This window comes from Heliangelus exortis, chromosome Z (assembly GCF_036169615.1).
Source record: "Heliangelus exortis chromosome Z, bHelExo1.hap1, whole genome shotgun sequence".
In the NCBI taxonomy this organism is placed as follows: domain Eukaryota; kingdom Metazoa; phylum Chordata; class Aves; order Apodiformes; family Trochilidae; genus Heliangelus; species Heliangelus exortis.
This window is the reverse complement of record NC_092454.1, coordinates 73,520,815-73,539,777: the sequence shown is the minus strand read 5'-3', so window position 1 is coordinate 73,539,777 and position 18,963 is coordinate 73,520,815. Positions and strand designations below refer to the sequence as shown.

Below are 18,963 nucleotides of genomic sequence, written 5' to 3'. Positions count from 1 at the left end.
CTCCGGGCCGCTCGCCCCTGCACCCTGGGCCCCGAATCCAGAAGACGGGTGAAGGGTTGAGCCGGGGGGTGTGTGTGTGAGGTTCGGGGGTCTCTCTGCCGCCCCCCAACAGGCAGGCGGGCAGGGCCCCGTCCCGGCGGTGAAAGCGTCCCTGGGGCTGCAGCCTCACCCCCTGGGCCGGGGAGGGGAAGGAAGGGGAAGTCGGTTCTGCTGAAAAGAAGTTGTTGAGGGGCTGGGGCTGCGGGAGGCGGAGCGGGCGGTGCCGGTGCCGGTGCTGCCGCCGGTGCTGCCGGTGCCGCCGCGGAGCGCTCGGGGGGCGGCTGGTTGCGAGCAAAACTTTGATTCCTTCTACAACAGATGTCAGAGTTTTCTTGGGTTTTGGCTGCGTCTGGGGACATCTTGTGATGTTTTAGAGAACAGGACATGATCTCACATGGCGAGGAGCTCTTTAGTTTCTTAATCATTTCACGGTTCCTTCAGAGGCTTTTTTTCCACCTAAAACGTTTAGTTTCAGCTCAGTGATCAGCTGCAAAAGCTCGGCGGGGAGCGGAAGAGTTGAATTATTCCAACCTGAGAGAGCCCCTCAAAAAAAAAAAGGAAAAAAAAAAAGGAAGAAAATAAAAGACAGGAAAAAAAAGAGAAAATAAAACGAAAACAAGAAAAAGAATAAAATAAAAGGAAAAATAAAAATAAAAAAAAAGGTAGGAGTGGAAAGAAAAAAGAAGAAAAATAGAAGAGAGAAAAAAGAAGAAAAAAAAGGAGAGAGAAGAAAAGATACTACGAGACTACGAGAGACGAGAAGGAAAAAAAACAAGAAAAGAAGAAAAAAGGGCGAAAAGGAAGGAGATAACAAACCGCCGTGGAAACTTTCCTCTCTGTCCGTTCCCCGAGTTCTGAACAGCCGGATGGAGTTGGAGAAAACCTACGCGACCCCCCGGGCCGGCCGCACAGGTGGGACTTGGGGCTGGGGTTCGCCGAGACCTCCCGCTGCGGTCGGTCATGCGTGGACCGGGCCGGTTCGGGTTGTGATGCCGGCTCCCGAGGGGCCTACGGTGGCCGTGAGACCCCCGTGTCCCACCGAGTCGTCCCGCCCGACTTGTCTCTCGGCGCAGAGGCTCGGGCTCGGTTCGACGGGTGGGCTGGGGGGTCTAGGCAGCCCCCTCGGGGACCGTGTCCGTGGGGCCGGTGTCGGTCGCGGTGGCGGGCAAGGTGTCGGAATGCAATTCCGAAGCGATCGATGGGACCTTTTATTAGTTAAATCGCCTGAATAATCGTTTAATCGATAAAAGCATTTTTATGGCTGGCAGTGGGGGCGGAGGGGCCGGGGGCGGCGGGAGGGCAGGACGGGCAGCGGAGGCTCCCGCATCCCTGCGGGGTGTCGGGCCGGGGGGCTTCACCGTCTGGGTTAGTGGGGGGGTGAAGGCAAGGAAGACTGCCGACCCTCTCCACGGCACCGGGCACCTCTCCCGTATTCCTTTCCCCCATGAGGTCTCCCTCATGCCCGACGACCCCTGGTTCCGAAACGATGCAGGGAACACCCCGCACTGCCCATGCCCCGGCATGGCGGGAGCCCCCCCACCGTTCCTGTCCCCGTCGCCCCTAATCCCGACCCCTCGTTTTGGGAGAGTTTCGCCTTCAACGAAAACTCGTCCCGCGCTCACCCGACCCCCACCGGCGTCCAGAGGGGGTCTCAGCCCAGCACTGCCGCCCCCCAGGCCCCACAAAGGCATAGCGGGGCGGGGGGCTCACACCCGGGGGCGGTGGGCCCGCATTACGGAGCCGGGTGCCGTCGGGGGGGCCTAATGGCACCAGGACGGGTCCAACGACCTCGGGGGGCTCCGGGGGGCGCTGCTGGGTAGCCCACTGGTCACCCGGCAACCCCCCCCCCCGGATCCCTCCAGGGTCCGTCCCCGCCCCGTCGGACCCCCCCAACCCGGGGTGAGTCCCCTTGTCCCCGCCCCTTCCCCCTGATTGGCCCTCCGCTGTCCAATTGGCATCGTCGCCACCCGTCGAGTTAACTTTTGCGATTGGTCGAAGGTCTTTGAGTGACAGGCGCAATCCCCGCCCCCTTTCCCCGCCGCTGTCCAGCCGCGCGGTGCTGAAGCTCCGCCCCCCCCGAGGCAGTGAGTGGGGAGGGGGCGGCTTTAGGGAGGGGAGAGGAAGGGAGGGGAGGGGAGGGGAGGGGAGGTGAGGGGGGGTTCTGTCCGGGGGTCCCGGGGGCGTCCACTGCTCTCGGGACCCCGCCCCGTCCCGCCCCCGCCGCCCGCCACAACCCCCCGCCGCCCGCCGCGGGGCCGGCAGCGAGCCGGGCTCACCGCCCGAGCCAGGCGGGTGGGGAGGGGGCTGCGGCGGCCCCAGCCCCTCGGCCCGGCTTAGGGGGGCGATGGGCGAACGGCGACCCGGATCGGACGGCGAACGCTGACGGGGCGACCCGTGGCGAGGCGAGGATAACCCATCCCCCCCCCCCAAGCCCCCCTTCTTTTTGCCAACCCCCCCCCCCCCCTCCCCGCTTCCCCGCCCTTCCGCACACCTTCCCCCGCCGCTCCCCTCTCCCACCGCCGCCCCGCCCGGCTGCCGCGGCTGGGGGGCGGCACGGGCGGAGCCCACCGCCGCCCCGGGACCGAGCCCCGCGGACGGGGCGCCCGCCCCCCGCCCCGGCCGCCGCTGCCGCCGCGCAGCCGCCGGCAGCACAAAGAGCCGTCGGGCGGGGAGCGCCGGGGCCGACGGACCGAAACCCCCGCCCAGCGCCGACGACGAGGCCCGGGGAGCGAGTGCCGCCGACCGGGGAGCGGCCGGGGGTGGAGGCGCAGCGCGGGGCGGCCGCTCCGAGACCCCCCGACGGAACCACCGGAGGCTGCGAGCGGCGCGGGGAGCCGCGCTCGGCAGGCGCTGTCGGATACCGACACCCCGCTCGCCTCGGGACTTTTCGCGGTTTGGTGGTGGTTTTTTTGTGTTTTTTTGGTGGGGTTTTTTTGGTGGGGTTTTTTTGGATTTTTTTCCCCCTTTTTTTCCTTTTTTTGCTTTTTAATTTTTAAAAAATTATTATTTTTTATTTTGTTTTGGGCTTTTTTTTTTTTTTTTTTTTTTTTTTTTGGTCGGTGTCCGGCTGTTTCCTTGGCCCCCGTTTCTCCCCCGCCCCCCAACCCCGGCGGCGAATCGAGAAGGTGCTCGGCGAGGCCGCCGCGGCCCGGACCGCTCCGATGGAAATACACTGTAAGCACGACCCGTTTGCAGCAATGCATAGTAAGTAGGCTGCCAGTTCAACTTCTCTGACACGGTGCGATCGCGGACGGGGCTCCCCCACCTTCCCGCCGGCCCCCGGGACTCCGGGGGACTCCGGACAGATTGCCCGGGACCCTCGGGAAGGGGGGTGGCACCGCGGGGACGGTTTTGCCGGCTAACGGACGGGGATGCTGCGGGGCTGATCTTCCCGTGGAGTAAAAGGCGATGTAGTCCTGTGTTTAAATGTACACATCGATATCTACACACGCCGAACTCCGTGTGTGTAAATATCTGCGTATATGCATGCGTGATTATGGATAGGTATCTGGATTTTTTTTGTTTGTTTGTTCGTGTTTTTCCTTAATTCAATTCTTTAGAAAAACATCCGCCCGGTATTTCCGACGAACTGAAAAGTTTGCTTTGATACATTTTCACTCTATTTCAAGATTTTGATACTCGTTAAACAAAATCAACAAAAACCTCAAACAAACAGACAAAAAAAAGAAAAAAAAAATTAAAATTGGAAAGGCACGGAGCGCGGCTGGAATATTTTTTTTTTTTCTTGTGGGGGCTTGTTTTTCTTTTTTCAACCATCCGAAGAAAAGCGTAACGATTGCTCGGGCAGCTCCGCGGCGGGCAGCAAGAACTGGTTAACAGGTCGTGCGCGATGGGCTTGCCTGGGATTTGTTGTGCTTGAGAGGTCGGGGAAGACTTATCCATTAGCACAGTGTTATGTGAAATGACATCTTCTCTCACGGTGAGTTAAACGCTGCATTACTGCGAGAGATTTGCGAGGAAATTTAAGGTAGAACTAATCTCATTTCCTGGTCCACCCGCAACCCTTTTTAAAGCTAAAAAAGAAATTTGTTTGCAGAATAACCCGTCCGGCGCTGGGGCTGCGTGCCCAGCTCTGCCCAATCCCCACCCCTCTCCCTCTGCCCCTTCGTCTCTCGTTCTTTATGCCAGGGGTGTCCGGGGCGGGGGCAGCAGTCGGGGGCAGAGCTTCTGCCGCCCCCCTGAAAGCGGAACACCCCCACCGCCCCTTATGCACACACAGACCCCGCGACAACGCCGCGTTTTCAACCCGCGTTAATTTCTCTCTCGGCATTGACCCAAAACGCCGGGTTTTTTCGAAGGAAAACTTCCCGGTGGAGGTGTGTGGGGCAGCCGACCCCCGCCGCTCCCAAAGTCCCTTCCCCTGCCCCGGGCCCACGGGGATGGAACCCCCGCGGGGGGCTGCGCGCCCCGGGCGGGAGCAGCAGAGGTGGGTTTCAGCGGCTCCTCGTCCTACGAAACCCAGACCTGCCGCAGGAATTTAGAGTAAAACAGAAGGAAAAAAACCCCACAAAACCAAGCCAAAGCAAACAAACAAACAAACAAACCAACACAAAACACCAAACAAAACAAAATCAAAACAAAGACAAAAAAACCTCACAACCCCAAAACAGAAAACCAAAACGCTGGTCACTTCGCTCTGGCGCTGGCCGCGGCGGGGGAGCCCCCGGCGTTATTCGCCACCGAACGACCCCCGGACCCGCTGTTCGCCCCGGGGGTTGGGACGAGGACACGGACACGCGGTCCTCCTTGTCAGGCGGGGGACGGAGAGCCGGGGGCGCGGGGGCGCGGGGCCGAGGGCTCAGCCGGGAAGCGGAGGCCAGGGAGGTCCCGAACCGAGGCTCAGCCCTTTCTGGCACGGGCACGGGCTCTGTCGGGTCCCTGACCCGCCGGGACAAAGCGGTCCCCGGCCCCGGGGGGCAGCGAGGCGGGCAGGGGGTGGATCGGACCCCCGCGGAAGGCTCGTCTTCTGCTGGCCCGGCCTCCCTGCAGCCGACCTCTCCGAGCCTTCCTCCACCCGCAGGTGCCCCCGATCCTCGCCTCGTCCCCACTCCCTGTGAGGGTCTCCGAGCTGTCGAGGGGGTAGCGGAGCAGCAGCCGGCCCGTTTTAGTCAGCTCCGCAGCGGGAACAGAGCCCGGTGTCCCCTCGCAGTCCCCCGGCCCGACGGGGCGCCCGCAGCCGTCCCGGGAGCGGCAGACCACGGAGAAGAGCCCGGGGTGGGCAGGGCGGTGGCGGGTTTGGGGATGGGTTCCCGGAGCGGCGGGAGGGACGGTGGCGGCCCCGGCCTTTGTTCCCCCGGCGGGGTCGGTGCGCTCGGCCTGGGCAGGCCCCGGACCCGGGCAGCATCGGCCTGAGGAAACGCGAGTCTCAATGTTTCTTTCTGTCTTTTCTTTTCTATTTTCTTTCCTTTTTCCTTTTCCTTTTCCTTTTCCTTTTCCTTTTCCTTTTCCTTTTCCTTTTCCTTTTCCTTTTCCTTTCCCTTTCCCTTTCCCTTTCCCTTTCTCTTTCTTTTCCTTTTTCCTCTCCTCTCCTCTCCTCTCCTCTCTTCTCCTCTCCTCTCCTTTCCTCTCTTCCCTGTTCCTTTTCCCTTTCCCTTTCTCCTGTCCTTTCCCCTTTCCTTTCCTTTTCCCTTTCCCCTTCCCTCTTCCCTCTCACCACACTCTTTCCCCCTCACCTTACACTCCCGTCTCATTTTTTTGCCATCGTTGCTGCTGACAGCCGTCACCCCGCGCTTTCCTTGCACGCAGCCTCCCATCTTTCATCCCTCTCGTGTCCCCACGGTGGCTGCGGGTCCCCCCTCTGGCCTGGCACTTCTGAGAGTGTCTGGAGGACCCCTCAGGCCGGGGTCTGTTAGGGGTGGCCCCGCTCTGCTCCTCGGGCCGTGCTGCCGACATGGGGATGCTGGCACGGGCTGCAGCAGCCACGTATTTCATCTGGATTCATTATCTGCCCTGACAGTTTTAGAAGGTGTTTTCAAAGTTTGACAGCAGTTTACCAATGGTGAAATGACCAGATTTAAATAGAAATGGTTCTATTAGTTCTATATAATTATTTTTTTTTTAAAACCTTTAATACTGAGGCATTGCGCTTGCCAGTTCGTTTGGTACTGTTCAAGCCCCGTGCAAATAGGGAGATTTTTTTTGTATCATTTTCCTTCCAGAACTGACATTCGTACTGCCCCTATTGCATGTTTTTTAGCGTCTGCACTGCTCTGTAGTTTGGGTGATTAACAACACGAGGTTGCATTTAATTTCATCACTTGGCGTTATTACATGTTCATGTTCTTCAGAGTTTCGCTGCTAATGTGGGTCCCGTTTCCCACCAGACACATGATTCACCTTGCTAAAGGTGAACAGTGCAAAGCGGCTAGAAAATGGATAATACTGGGCTTGTCTGAGTGTTCATGTTTCATTTGTGGGACCATAATCTGTGCCAAGGCTGCTGGAAATTATAAAAGCACAAATATTTCTCTCTGCTGTTTTTTGTTGCTCTTCATTAAGGCATTTGGAAAATAAAACCGCGTGTTTCACGCTGGGGCACCCCGCTCTGTGCTTGGGCATCACCCAGCCTTGTTTTCGGGGGGCACGGGGGGAGGGTGGGTTCCCGGGCAGAGCCTCTTCTCCACGGCTCAGCTCCAGGGGGCTTGCAGTCGGGAGGCTGTGGCCACCGTCCTGGGGAGGAGAGTGGCCCACGTCCGGCAGCTGGGTACTGCTGCCTGTTTTCCCCTGCCCGTTTCCCAGGCACGGGGGCTGGATCTGCCTCCCTGCAGGAGGGTCTTTTCCCCCGGCGAGAAGCATCGCGCCAGCGGGGCTGCACCCGCCTCCCTGCTGCGGGGAAAAGCATCCGGAGGCTGGGGCGGTGCTGGGCAGGGGATGCCCCGCACCAAGGAGCGCTGGGCTGGGCTGGGCTGGGGGGATTCTGCCCAGTGGAAATGTCCAAAACTCTCACACTGCTGTTCTTCTCCTGCCTTTCTGCCCCTCCCCTGTGTGTTTCAGGACATGGAGGCGTGAATCAGCTGGGGGGTGTTTTTGTGAACGGCCGCCCCCTCCCCGATGTTGTTCGCCAAAGGATCGTGGAGCTCGCCCACCAAGGGGTCCGGCCCTGTGACATCTCCCGGCAGCTCCGCGTCAGCCACGGCTGCGTCAGCAAAATACTTGGCAGGTAAAGGGAGGGGACACACACACACAGACACGCGCGACAGTGAAACCTTCTGTGTCCGTCGAGAGAAAATTGTCAGTGCCGGTCCCTTCATTGAAAACTGGGAACAAATTGAGAGTAGAGGAAGCCTCAGAGAATCAGTGAGGAACGGGGCTTCCCGATCACTCGTGGTTTCATCTGCCTGATGCAGGGAAAAAAAAAAAAAAAAGTGCCACTATTTGTGGGTCTGGTTTGCCTCTTTTACAGTTTTCCATGGGTGATTCTAACACCAAATCCCACGTGGGGTGTGTTTGTTGCGTATAATGTGCCTTTCTGTCCTGGAACAGTCGAAAAATCTGGGGGTCAGCTTCAGGGAAATGGGGAAAAAAAATAGAAGTTGTGGAAGTTACTCTTTTGGTTTCTTAGAAGACTGCCTTTTAACATCAACATCACTGCATGTTGTGTCAGCGTTGCTGTGCGTTCAGTCGCTCAGGCTGCTCTGCAGTCTTTTTTCTACTCCTGTGCTGGAATACATTCTTAGTGAGAGTACAGAATACCGGAGGTAACTATTAAACCATCCTAATTTTGGCTGTTTTGGGAGCAGCTCTCTGTTCAGGCTGCAGCTGCTCAAACCTCTGTGGCAACAGGAAAATAAAGTCTAAACTCGTGTAATTTCCTGATTTCATTTTAAAATTTGAAGTAGGTTCACATATACCGTCCTTCCTCCTTTGCCTCTTCTGACCAAACTGAACCAAATTTGTGCAGATTATGTTATTCAAATGGTTTTGGACTTCAAGTAGTCTGAGGTACTTGGGCAGCTTATATTAGAAAAAACTTTTTTTTTTTTTTTTTTTTTTTTGTAAGAATACGTTTTCCGTTGTAACCTGGAAAGTTAATTCTTCAGCTATTTGTTAAACTTCGGCAGTTAACTTAATTGTTAATTTTTTCTTTTTTTTTTTTTTTTTTTTTTTTTTTTCTTCTTTTTTTCTTCTCTTTTCAATTCTTATTTGTTATTTTATTTTTATAATATTATTTCTTTTTAACCAATTTGCTTTCGTGGCGGCAGCATAGCCGCGCAGGCTGTCAGGGCAATTCCTTTTGTAGTGCCGGGCGGGGGATCTGCTTGGATTAGCAGCAATCGCGATCTCTCAATGGCCATTTAAGGGCTGCGAGTTAGAGCTCTGACTCGGCAGGGTGAAATGCTGCTGGCCCTGCAGCTCCTGGCTCCCGTTTCCCGACGCCCCCTCCTCAGCAGCCCCCTCCCCAGCTGACCCCCACCCCGCCCAGCTCCTGCTCAGCCTCCCGGATTTGTCTCCCCGTGCCCTGGTTGCAGGGGGAGTTGTTTCCCCCGTGCCAGCCGCTCTCTTTCTTTCTCCGTGGGTTTGAGGATTCTGATGGTTTTACTCTTTGGGAGTGGGAAACTTCCCGTGGGTTTTTCCCCATCCCGGCGGGGTCTGTGGGACTGGGGTTGGCGTGGTGGGGCTTGTGGTGGCTCTGGCTGCAGGAGCCTTGGCACCAGTTCCCACCAGGACCAACCTTCAGTTAGGGACGGGGCAGTTTGTTTACCAGCCAGGCAGGTGCCCGGTGGCTTGTACTTCGGATAGCTGGAGTAGATTTTGCTGTTAGACACGTTTGCTGTAGGGCAGAGCTAAGGAGGGAGGCTCCAGAGCTTTGCCATTAAAGTTGTCAACAATAAATTGGAATTTCATAGCTCGTTATTTTCATAACTAATAATTACAGTGGGTAAAATGTCACTGTAATTGCAGCTCTGCATGTGTCTGTCTGTGTTTTCATGTGTGTGAAAAACGTGAATCCTGATGATTAACCCTTACATTTGGAATTTTATGGTCAGAATTTTCCAGCCCTCCATACAGCCTTAAAAACCACGCTGGGGCAGGGCAGCAGCAGTTGCTGGGTGAAGGGAAGCTGCTGGCCCTCAGAGGAGGCTACTGCAGGGGTGCCCACTCCCCACCTGCACTGGCACCTTGCTGGGAGGGGGAGGCCTGGACCTGATGTGCATGAAATGAAGCCGACTGCAGACATCCTTGCCTTTAAAATGGAGCCTGGAGCAGGGATGCCCATGCTCTGCATCCCCTGAGCTGCCACTGGGTCCACCAGAGAAGGGAGGTGGTAGTGGAGACATCCCCTGCCACTGCCCACAGGGGGGGTCTGGGCCCAATCCTGCCCCCCCCGTGCCAGGACAGCCCTTTCCATGCCTTGGCAGGGCTGGGGGTGGTGGGGTGGGAGTGTGGGTCCTGCTGCCTGGAGGGTCTGGGGGTTTGTCCCCCATGTGGTGCCTTTGCCATCACAGCTCTGCCAAGGGTGGGGAAACACCTCCTGGCTTGCATGGCCCTGACTTCCTCGGCTGCTGGGCGCTGCTGGAGAGAAATGCTCAGGAATGTTTGTTGAGATGTGTGATTTTGACTGGAGTGAAGGGAACTGTGGGTTTGTTTCAGGTGGCATTAATGGCATTGCATTGCTTCCTCTGCACCCCCTGTGCAGGGGAGGTACCAGCAGCCTCTCTTGGGCTTGGGGACAGGGGTGCAAGGGCTTGGGACTTTTTTGGTCTGAGTTTTCCATAATTTTGTCATGTCCTCGGGGAGCACGGGAGGACTTGACGCTTGCTGCCAGGGACACCAGGAGGGTGAGTCCATCCCTGGTACTTGGCTCTCCCCGTTACGGGCATCGCCGGAGCGGCTCCTGGCGGCAGGAGATCTGGGTCCACGTCTGAACCCAGAATATCTGAAAAGCTGCACAGGCAGCACGGTGTCAGAAGGGAATTTCAGCCCCTGCATGCAGAGCTCTCCCAGAAAGAGGGAAAACTGGTAGCCTGGCAGGAATTTGATGGAGGTCATTGCATGCTGTAGAGAGACAGGCTTTGGCTGAGCAGCTTGTGCTCTGCTCACCATAGAAAGAATGGGGAATAATTAAAAAAAAAAAAATTTTTTTTTTCTTTTTTTTCATATAATGGGTATGTCAAGTAGCTGCAGAGAAAATATATTAATAAGTGGTCTTCTTGCTTTGGGAGTCTTTTCTGAGCTTCTTGCTAGAAAACAGGCACAGGGCAGTGAGTGGACACGTCTGAGTGTGCAGCTGTGTGGGCATCTGGTTGAAAGGCTCTGTTTTGTGGGAAGGGATGTGCCAGGCCAGATTTTTCACCTGTTCATCAGAAAATTCTCAAGACAGAAAGAAGTGCATGGCCAGGAGAGGGTCTGCGAACTGCGCTCCCTGACAGAGGAGCGTGGGCTCATTCTGGGTCTCTGGGTGTTCTGTTTCACCAAACAGAAGACAGGACGTGTGCTCTTAGTGGAGTGTTCAAGGCTTTGTTTATTGATAAGGAGAGACTTGTGGGGCTCAGGGTGTCAGCTGGGATGTGTTATCCCAACACTGCAAACGGCAGTGGCTCTGGTGTGATTTACACGTGAAGAAACACGGGGGGTGTCTGTGGGTTTGGGACCCACCCTTCCACCTCTCCCAGCCTGGCACCAGCAGAGCTGCTGGTGTGGGTCACGGTGCTGTCCCCACGCAGGGGACATGGGACCAAGCACAGAAATCACCCCCCACCTCGGTTGGACCCCTCCACAGCATGGGCAGCTCCCTTTTCCTTGAAATTCCTGATTGAAACTGCTAAAAACATGATGCTGAAATAAATCATTATGAAAGATACTATTGAAGACATCATATACATCTCAGATCTGTGACATGGAAAAAAGGATATGCCAGCATATTTACACCAGAGATGCAAATAAAATACAATCCCTGGCCTTCATTACCCTGTGAAACCATAACAGGCCGTAGATATTAATGACAGAGAATTTCTGTGGAAACAGTAATTTACTACAAAAGAGGCCACTGCAAAAAGTGGTCTTTGCTGTGATTTGTTTCTATTATTGCCGGTGCCACTGATTAATAACATGCATTTTCAGTTAATTTTGGATTTCGGCTTGCCCTTTAATCTTGCATTGTTTCTTTTGTCTTGCTGTAACAGAAAAAATATACATCGTATCCCAAGGCCCAGTTCCAATTACTATAAGTTAATCTGTTAGGTGATAAAGCACTACAAGGGCAGAAAATGTGTATGTGAAGTGAAGATGTATCTCAGGATTTCGCTGGGGTTTGGCTACCTGGGAACGGTGTTCTCTGTAGAGCTGCGGGCGCCTTCTCTGCCTCGGCACGATAAACTGAGCTTTTGTTTTTTTGGGTGTTGTTGCCCCAGGTATTATGAAACCGGGAGCATCAAGCCTGGAGTGATCGGAGGATCCAAACCAAAGGTTGCCACGCCCAAAGTCGTGGAGAAAATCGCCGAGTACAAGCGCCAAAACCCCACCATGTTTGCCTGGGAGATCAGGGACCGGCTCCTGGCCGAGCGCGTCTGTGACAACGACACGGTGCCCAGCGTCAGCTCCATCAACAGGTACGGCCCCGGGGGGATGCTGCTCCCAACAAGGGGGCTGGGGGCTCCTTCTCAGCGGGACCTGGGTGCTGGCAGAGGTCCCTGTGGTTCCACGATGAGTTCGGGGCTGGGCACATCCTTGTCTCACAGAGGACGGACATTTCCAAGGAGCGGGCAGGTTCTGCTGCTGCCGTTGCTTCTTTTCCTCCTTCCCCCAACCCCTGGGTCACAGTCCTTGCTGGTCATGGTCCCAGTGAGGACTCAGTTCTGCCTGCGTGGGTCATGCTGCCCCATGGCACAGACAGGTGAGTGGGGGGTGCCTGGAGAAGGAGGGGGCCCAAAGCACTTGTGTCCCGATGCCCCCTCAGTTGTCCTGAAGGCGACCCAGCACCACGCTGGATGCTGAACCCCTCCAGGGGAATTCTGTCAGTAGCTTCCCAGTGCTTTGGCTGTCTCGTGGTTGGATGGATGCACTTAGGTGGCCTTGAATTGCTTGTCTTAAAATACAGCAGGACCTCAGCCCCACATCTGGGGGTTTTGCTCTCACCTTCTCAAACCATTTCAGTTGCACAGTCTCTGCTTGCTCACTTCCCTCACTCGAAGGACTTGTAGAGCTGGTGTTGAACCACAGTGAAACACTCTGTTATGTCTCCATCCCTCCACATGCATAATAAAGGATTAATACTTGGAAGGGAGAGCACTTGGGCAGCCTCACACACACCCGTGCTCCTGGCAAGCACATTCCTTCCATTTTTCCTCTGGAGGAAGCTCCAGGCTGGGCTTCGACCTCACCACGCTGGTGAGATGATTTTCACTTGTGCGACTCATGCAAATTCTTTGAATGCATCTACCCATAAAGTTCCATCTGTGTCCCTGGACATGAAATATATCAATGCAATGTTCTGTTATTGACTATCCCAGCCTGATTTGCATTCATGGAGCTGCTCCTTAGAGGAGCCAGAGTGGGTTCCCAGTTCCCAGTGTCTGCAGAGCTCTGTTGGTGTCTGCCCCAGTTCTGAGTCCAACCTTCCTGTGTTTTTAAGAGCAAGAGCAGGTCAGGAAGCTGCCTGGGACCTCCTGTCTCATGGAGGCTCCAGAAACCCTGTGGACACGGTGCTTTTAGTTTCCAGAAGGTTTTAAAAAAAAAATAAAATGTGGACACCAGGAAAACAGAAAGAAAACGCTGCTCCTGCTGACCTTGGGTGGCCAAGGGGCAACTCTGCTCCTGCATCAGTCTGCTGGAGACCTCCCTGTGAGGGCAGTGCTGTGTGTGGATAGTAGGGCTCCAAGTGTTTTCCAGAAACTTGGCAAAAAGACAGTCAGAGATCTAGAAAAAAAAAAGCAGCTAAGTATGGTGCAGTTGTGTGCTGAGCCAGTTTCCATATTCTGCCTCTCCGTGTGTTTCCACATGGGTGATGCCCACACGCCCACGGCCACTGCATCAGAAACCCATTTACTGATCCACTACCACGTTCCCTGGCTGGAAATCTCACTCTTTCTCGCCTGCCTGTGACCGTGGCAAAGATCTTTTCCTTTTCTTCAAGGTGTGAAATCTCTTTTAACAGGAGAGCCCATCGAGGGGTTTTTTTTTTTGCCATCCTAGGAGCACAACCTGAAGATCCAGACCAAACCACGTCGGGCTTTGAGGCTAAACCCTTGTAGCTCCAGGTGTCAGCCTGTGTATTTTTATCCTCATATTAAAAATTAAGTGTACATTGCAGGCTGTGCTGGTGGGGATGTTGCCCACCAGCAGTGCAGACCCCAGCTCAGGATGTCCTTGCTCGTGGGTGAGGTGCTGCCTGCAGACTCAAACCCACCTGAGATGTCTCAGCATGGTCCTGTCCTGCTGTGGGGCAGAAGGGGGATCCCGGGGGGCCCAGCCTGTCCCCTGGGGGGGCTGTGGCTGCCTGGGCCCCTGGGATGCTGGGGTCCCTGGCATGGATGGTGCTTGGCACACACCCGTGACCAAGGGGGCTTCCTCGAGATGAATTTGAGCTGCTGCCCCTGTGTATGAGTGAATAGTAACTATTATTATTAATTAATAAGATTAATTAATATTAATAATAGGCCACTCTTGCGCAGCAGGAGCAACTCTGTGTGATTAAGGCTTAATTAATCATTGTGGTTGGTTTTGCTCAAATAAGCCAAGAGCTGCCCAGCTGCTTCCAAGTGCTCCATCCTTCCATCCCTCTAGAGATGAAGACATTTGTGTGTCAGGAGGGTCTGGACACCCTCTGCCAGGGCAGTCCACCTGCACCAGAGGTGTCTGACACCCGGCAGCTTAGAAGGGTGAAATAACAGAGCCAGCCCCCACTGCCTGTCCCCATGTCCCATTTGAGGTGGTTCCTGGGGTGACTTTGAAGCCAGTGTCCCATGGGACATCCCCGTGGCAGCCCCAGCTCAGGCTCCTCTCTCCCAAAATCAGAAACAGGAGAAGGTTTGTTAGGTGAGGAGAGGAGAGGGGCTTGGGACAAGCAAGCCTCCTTCCAGCAGGACTCTGTACCCCCAAAAGGTGTTTCAGATGCCTTCTTTCTTTCCTCTTTTCCTTTTCTTTCCCTTTTCTCATGGTGCATCAGTGGGTGAGCACTTGGCAGAGCATCTCCCCAAGCCCCCTGCCTGCTCTCCTGCAGGACACAGCGTGCCTCCTAGGTGTCTGCAGCTTCAGAATTTCCCTGATTGCCTTCATTATGAATCAGAGCAGAAGCTGTCCCAGCGGCAGCCATGCAGTTACTCAGCTTTTAAGAGCAGCATTTAATCTGACACGGTTTTATTTTAATAGTTATTTGGCCAAGGGGTTTCTTTTTTTCAGAGGTGTCGAAGCCCTTCAGCCGAGTGCTGTCTGGGGTGAGGGTAAAAGCTCCCACCTTTCAGTGGGTGACTGCACAGAAAGGTGATGGAGGCCTTGATGTAGGTGTCCTGAAATGAAAAATAAAAATAGAAATAGTGTCTGAACCCCCCCTGTGACTGTGTGCTTGCTGCTAAGCTGGTGTTTCTTTTCAGGATCATAAGGACCAAGGTGCAGCAGCCACCCAATCAGCAGGTCCCAGCCTCCAGTCACAGCATAGGTAAGGAAAACTTTTTTTTTTTTTTAAATATTAAATAAAAAAAAAGCATAATAGGTTACAAATATTCTAAAGAACTTTTAATCATTCTTATGGACAGATAATTCTGCATAAAACACTTCAGCACACGTGCTAATGCGCCTTCTTTGTCATTCTCCAAGGGCTGAACATAGTAAATGAATTTTATAAATACTGCTAAAAGGTTTTGAATTTTACTGATTATTATGATAAATAGCTTTCACCATGAGACAGAAAATTGAAATCTAAACCAAAAAACCCCCACTAATGGGGGTCTATAGAATGTCAGATAATTAAAGTAATAAATCAAGAAAGGGGTACTTATTCATAACATTTTCTGCATCATTAGTCAGTAAGTAGTTTTGAATGTGGTTTTTTTTCATCTATCAACCATCCCTTCCATAATTCTTTGTGCACTTGCAGTCTTGAGTGAAGAGGTAGCAAAACTTTTCCCCAAACTTTAATGCAGCTGCAGCCCAGCAGTGCTGCTCCTGAGGCAGGTGGTGCTGGAGGAGGGGTCCAGGGAAGGGTCTCTGGAGGGGTCCACTGAGGGGTCCCTGGAAGGGGGTCCATGGAGGGTCCTTGGATCATCCCCGGGAGGGTGACTGGAGTGTCCCTGGAAGGGTCTGTGTTAGGGTCCCTGTGTTATGTCTTTAGAAGTCTCTGGAGGGTCCCTGTAGGGGTCCTCGGAGGGTCTCTGGTGGGTCCCTGGGGGTGTTCTTGTCCCTCCCAGGGGCTGTTTGTGTCTCAGCTCCCCCCCTGTGCTGTCCCTCCATGACCAGAACAAGCAGAGGAGACAGGTCTTGTTCCTCCTGTGGGACACATCAGGGATGTGTCAGCACGGACGTGGCTGGTGGGTGATAGAGGTGATGGTGGCCCTGGACCCTGCAGTGTCACCCTGGTGTCCCCTGCCCTGGTGGCATCTCCAGGCTCCTCTTAGCTGGGATCAGTGACCCCTGGACACAGCCACCACCCTTTCCCCAGGGCTCTGCCAAAACCAAGGGGATTTAATTCATACACAGCCCCGTGTTGTCCCTGGGCACCCCCATCTCTCTGGGGGTCTTCCCTGTCTGGAGGCAGCAGCTCCCCAAGCCCAAACCCCTTGTGCTGGGTGGTCCTGCGTGTGGGAGGGGATCTGTCCCCAGCCCTGGGGAGGGTAGCGGTGGCTTTCGGGTGGGTGTTGTCCTGCTGCTGACCCCCTGGCATTGTCTTGCAGCCTCCACGGGGTCTGTGACCCAGGTGTCCTCTGTCAGCACCGACTCAGCTGGGTCATCCTACTCCATCAGTGGGATCCTGGGCATCGCCTCCCCCGGCACCGACAGCAACAAGCGCAAGCGGGACGAAGGTACTGGGAGAGGGTTTGGGGCTCTTCTGGGGCTGGGAGGCATCTGGGGGGGGTGAATTCTGGATTGTTGGATTTTCTGGTGGGACAAATGTGTGTGTGTGGGGTGGTGGAACTGCCAACATCACCCATCACCATCTGCTGCTATGGGGTTTGGTCTGGTTTTGGTGGTCACAGCCCAGCTGGGGACCTTTGGTGTGACCTGGTGTCCAGAGCCAGGACCTCTTTGAGTCTGGAGGTCCCTAGAGGCTGTAGGAATGTTTGCAAGGGCCTGCAGTGACAGGATGAGGGGCAATGGCTTCAAATTAGAGAAGAGTAGGTTTAGACTGGATGTTAGGAAAAAGTTCTTCTCCCATGAGGGTGGTGGAACACTGGCACAGGGTGCCCAGGGAGGTGGTTGAGGCCTCATCCCTGGAGATGTTCAAGGTGAGGGTTGAGGAGGCTCTGAGCACCCTGATCTAATGAGGGTGTCCCTGACACTGCAGGGGTTGGGATGGGGTGACCCTGAGAGGTCCCTTCCTGCACATATTATTCTTCCAACTCTGATATCCTGAGGAGCAGAGGCTGGTCTGGGGGTTTCAGAAAGCACTGGAGCTGTGTTGCAGTGTGTAACCCTGCTCCCCACGGGGGGACATTTCCCTCCCACCAGTGAAAAGGGAAGGAGAGATCCTCATGTTGTCTCTGCAACCCCCAGAGAGTGGTCCCCATCCACAGGGAGTCAGGAGAGAGCAGCAGAGCTTCTGCAGTGCTGAGCCTCAGGAGGTGCCCCCAGCACCAGGAGGTATTTTGGTGGTCAGGGGGTGTCACTGGGCACACTGGGGATGGGGTCAGGGGGTGCTTGTGCTCCTTGGATCTGCTGCAGGGTTTATACTCCTGGGTGTTTTGGTCCTGTTTTTAGGCTGGACTGGATGATCTCAGAGGTCCTTTCCAGCCTCAGGGATAATTCTCTGATTCTGTTTCATTCTGCACCCTGGGCACTTTCCCAGTGAGAACACATCAGTGTTGGGGGACAATTTCAGGGGTCCTTGGGAGGGTCAGTGGGGACTGCAGAGTACAGCTCCTTGTCTTCAGGTCCCAGCTGAATGTCCTGGTGTTGGTTAACTCTGCCATTGTACACCTGATTTTTTTTTTTCTTTACCAAGTGCAGACCACCCATGGCAGAGATAAATAAATGCACTCAAGCAGGTAGAATAGAAATCCTGCACTTTATCAGCCACGCTGGGGAGAGAGGCCCTCTGTGCTGAAGGTCTGCCCTGTCCTGGTTCTGGGGTTCCAGTGATTATGGATGGCTCTGATTTAATTGCAGGGAGAAGAATTAAATGTTTTCCTTGGGAAGATCAGATGCCAGAGCTGAGGAATGCTCCAGCTTTTTTTTTGCCAGCTCACATTTAGAGGAGAGGCATGTGGCTTCTAAAACAAGCCCCATCCTTTGGGGCAGGATGAGTCATGAATTCTGAGCTGGCAGAGCTGGAGAGTAGTGCTGTCCTCAGCAGAGTGTTCTGACTGATTTTGTTACAGGCTCAGGGCTGCAGATTTTGGGAGGCACAGGGAGATAATTCCCCATCTTGTTCTGCCGGGGGGGATCCATTGCTCCATCCTGATTGTCACGGGGGGAGTGACAGGGGGAGGTGACCACGGGTGGTGTGTGCTGGGCTGGGGGGTGGAGGAGAGCAGCACATGTCATCCAGGCACGTCCTGTATCATGATGGAGATGCACAAGGGGGCAGAGTTAACTTTGCCATCTCTTGATTCAGAGAGATGGAGACAGCTGCCCTCAGCCCCTGGCCTCCTGTCCTTTGCCATGTCACCATCCCCTGGTGGCTGCTGTCCCTCCATCCCTGCAGCTGCAGCCTCTGCAGTGCCCACCCAGGGGTCCCGGGGACCCTCGGGGGGGACTCTCCCGTCTGGCTCCCAGATGCATCCAGCACTCCCTGTCATTCTTTACCTGGTTTTCTTCTCCTCACTCTTGACATTTTTTTTTTTAAGCAGATGTCACCTCACCAGTCTTTAACCCAGTGGGGAGCTTGCTGGCTAGGAACAGAGGCAAACCAAACCAGGCAGTCTTTGTTGGTTTATATAACTGAAGGTGTCATTTTTATTTTTTTTTTCTCCCTGTTGTAACATGGACTCGGAGCAGATGTGCCTTGGTGGGGGATCGGTTGCTTCACTGGTGGTTAAAGGATGTGCAAACAGAGACTGACATGAGAAGCTGTTCTGGATGGGGGCAGGGATGCAGAAAGCTCCAGGCAGCTTGTGGGTCACCCTGTCTGTAGAACATCTCCCCCCAGCCCTGCAGGCACCTCTGGCAGGTCTGGGATCTGGTACCTTCTTATGATCCGGTCCTGGCTCTGGTGTTGGGTGAGGAGAAGCTGAGCAGGAGCCATCAAACCCCCCCTGTCCTGTGCTGCATCCCCAGAGTGATCCCAGCAGGGCCAGGGAGGGGATTGTCCCCTCTGCTCTGGGGAGACCCCCCTTGGGTAAAGCTGTGTCCAGCTCTGGGGTCCCCAGCAGCAGAAGGACACGGAGCTGCTGGAGCCAGTGCAGAGGAGGCCCTGGAGCTGCTGGGAGGGCTGGAGCAGCTCTGCTCTGGAGCCAGGCTGAGAGAGTTGGGGGTGTTGAGGCTGGAGAAGAGAAGGATCCCATGGGGAGACCTTAGAGCACCTTCCAGTGCCTGAAGGGGCTCCAGGAAAGCTGGGGAGGGACTTGGGACAAGGGCCTGGAGGGATGGGAGCCTCCGAGGGGGAAGGGTTTGGAGCTGGGAGAGGGGAGATGGAGAGGAGAAATCCTTTGGGGTGAGGGTGCTGAGCCCCTGGGTGCCCCCAGAAGCTGTGGCTGCCCCATCCCTGGCAGTGTTGAAGGTTGGATGGGGCTTGGAGCACCCTGGTCTAGGACTTGATGGTCTTAAAGGTCTTTTCAACTAAAACAATTCTGTGATTCTGAACACTGCACATTG

General features: G+C 54.9%; 1 protein-coding gene across 2 annotated transcripts in view; it reads left to right on the top strand.

The window, feature by feature from the left end:
* The first annotated feature begins 255 nt into the window (after positions 1–255).
* Positions 256–18,963, top strand: part of PAX5 (paired box 5) — a 108,396-nt gene continuing 89,688 nt past the window's right edge. The window contains exons 1-6 of one of the 2 annotated variants that reach the window (XM_071731809.1): positions 2,209–2,961; positions 3,165–3,243; positions 7,054–7,219; positions 11,412–11,609; positions 14,589–14,653; positions 15,885–16,013. In XM_071731809.1, coding sequence (XP_071587910.1) covers positions 3,201–3,243; positions 7,054–7,219; positions 11,412–11,609; positions 14,589–14,653; positions 15,885–16,013 — 601 coding nt within the window. In that variant the 5' untranslated portion in view covers positions 2,209–2,961; positions 3,165–3,200. Of the gene's footprint in view, positions 952–2,208; positions 2,962–3,164; positions 3,244–7,053; positions 7,220–11,411; positions 11,610–14,588; positions 14,654–15,884; positions 16,014–18,963 lie in introns of those variants that run through there. The other variant, XM_071731808.1, reaches the window with a different exon arrangement.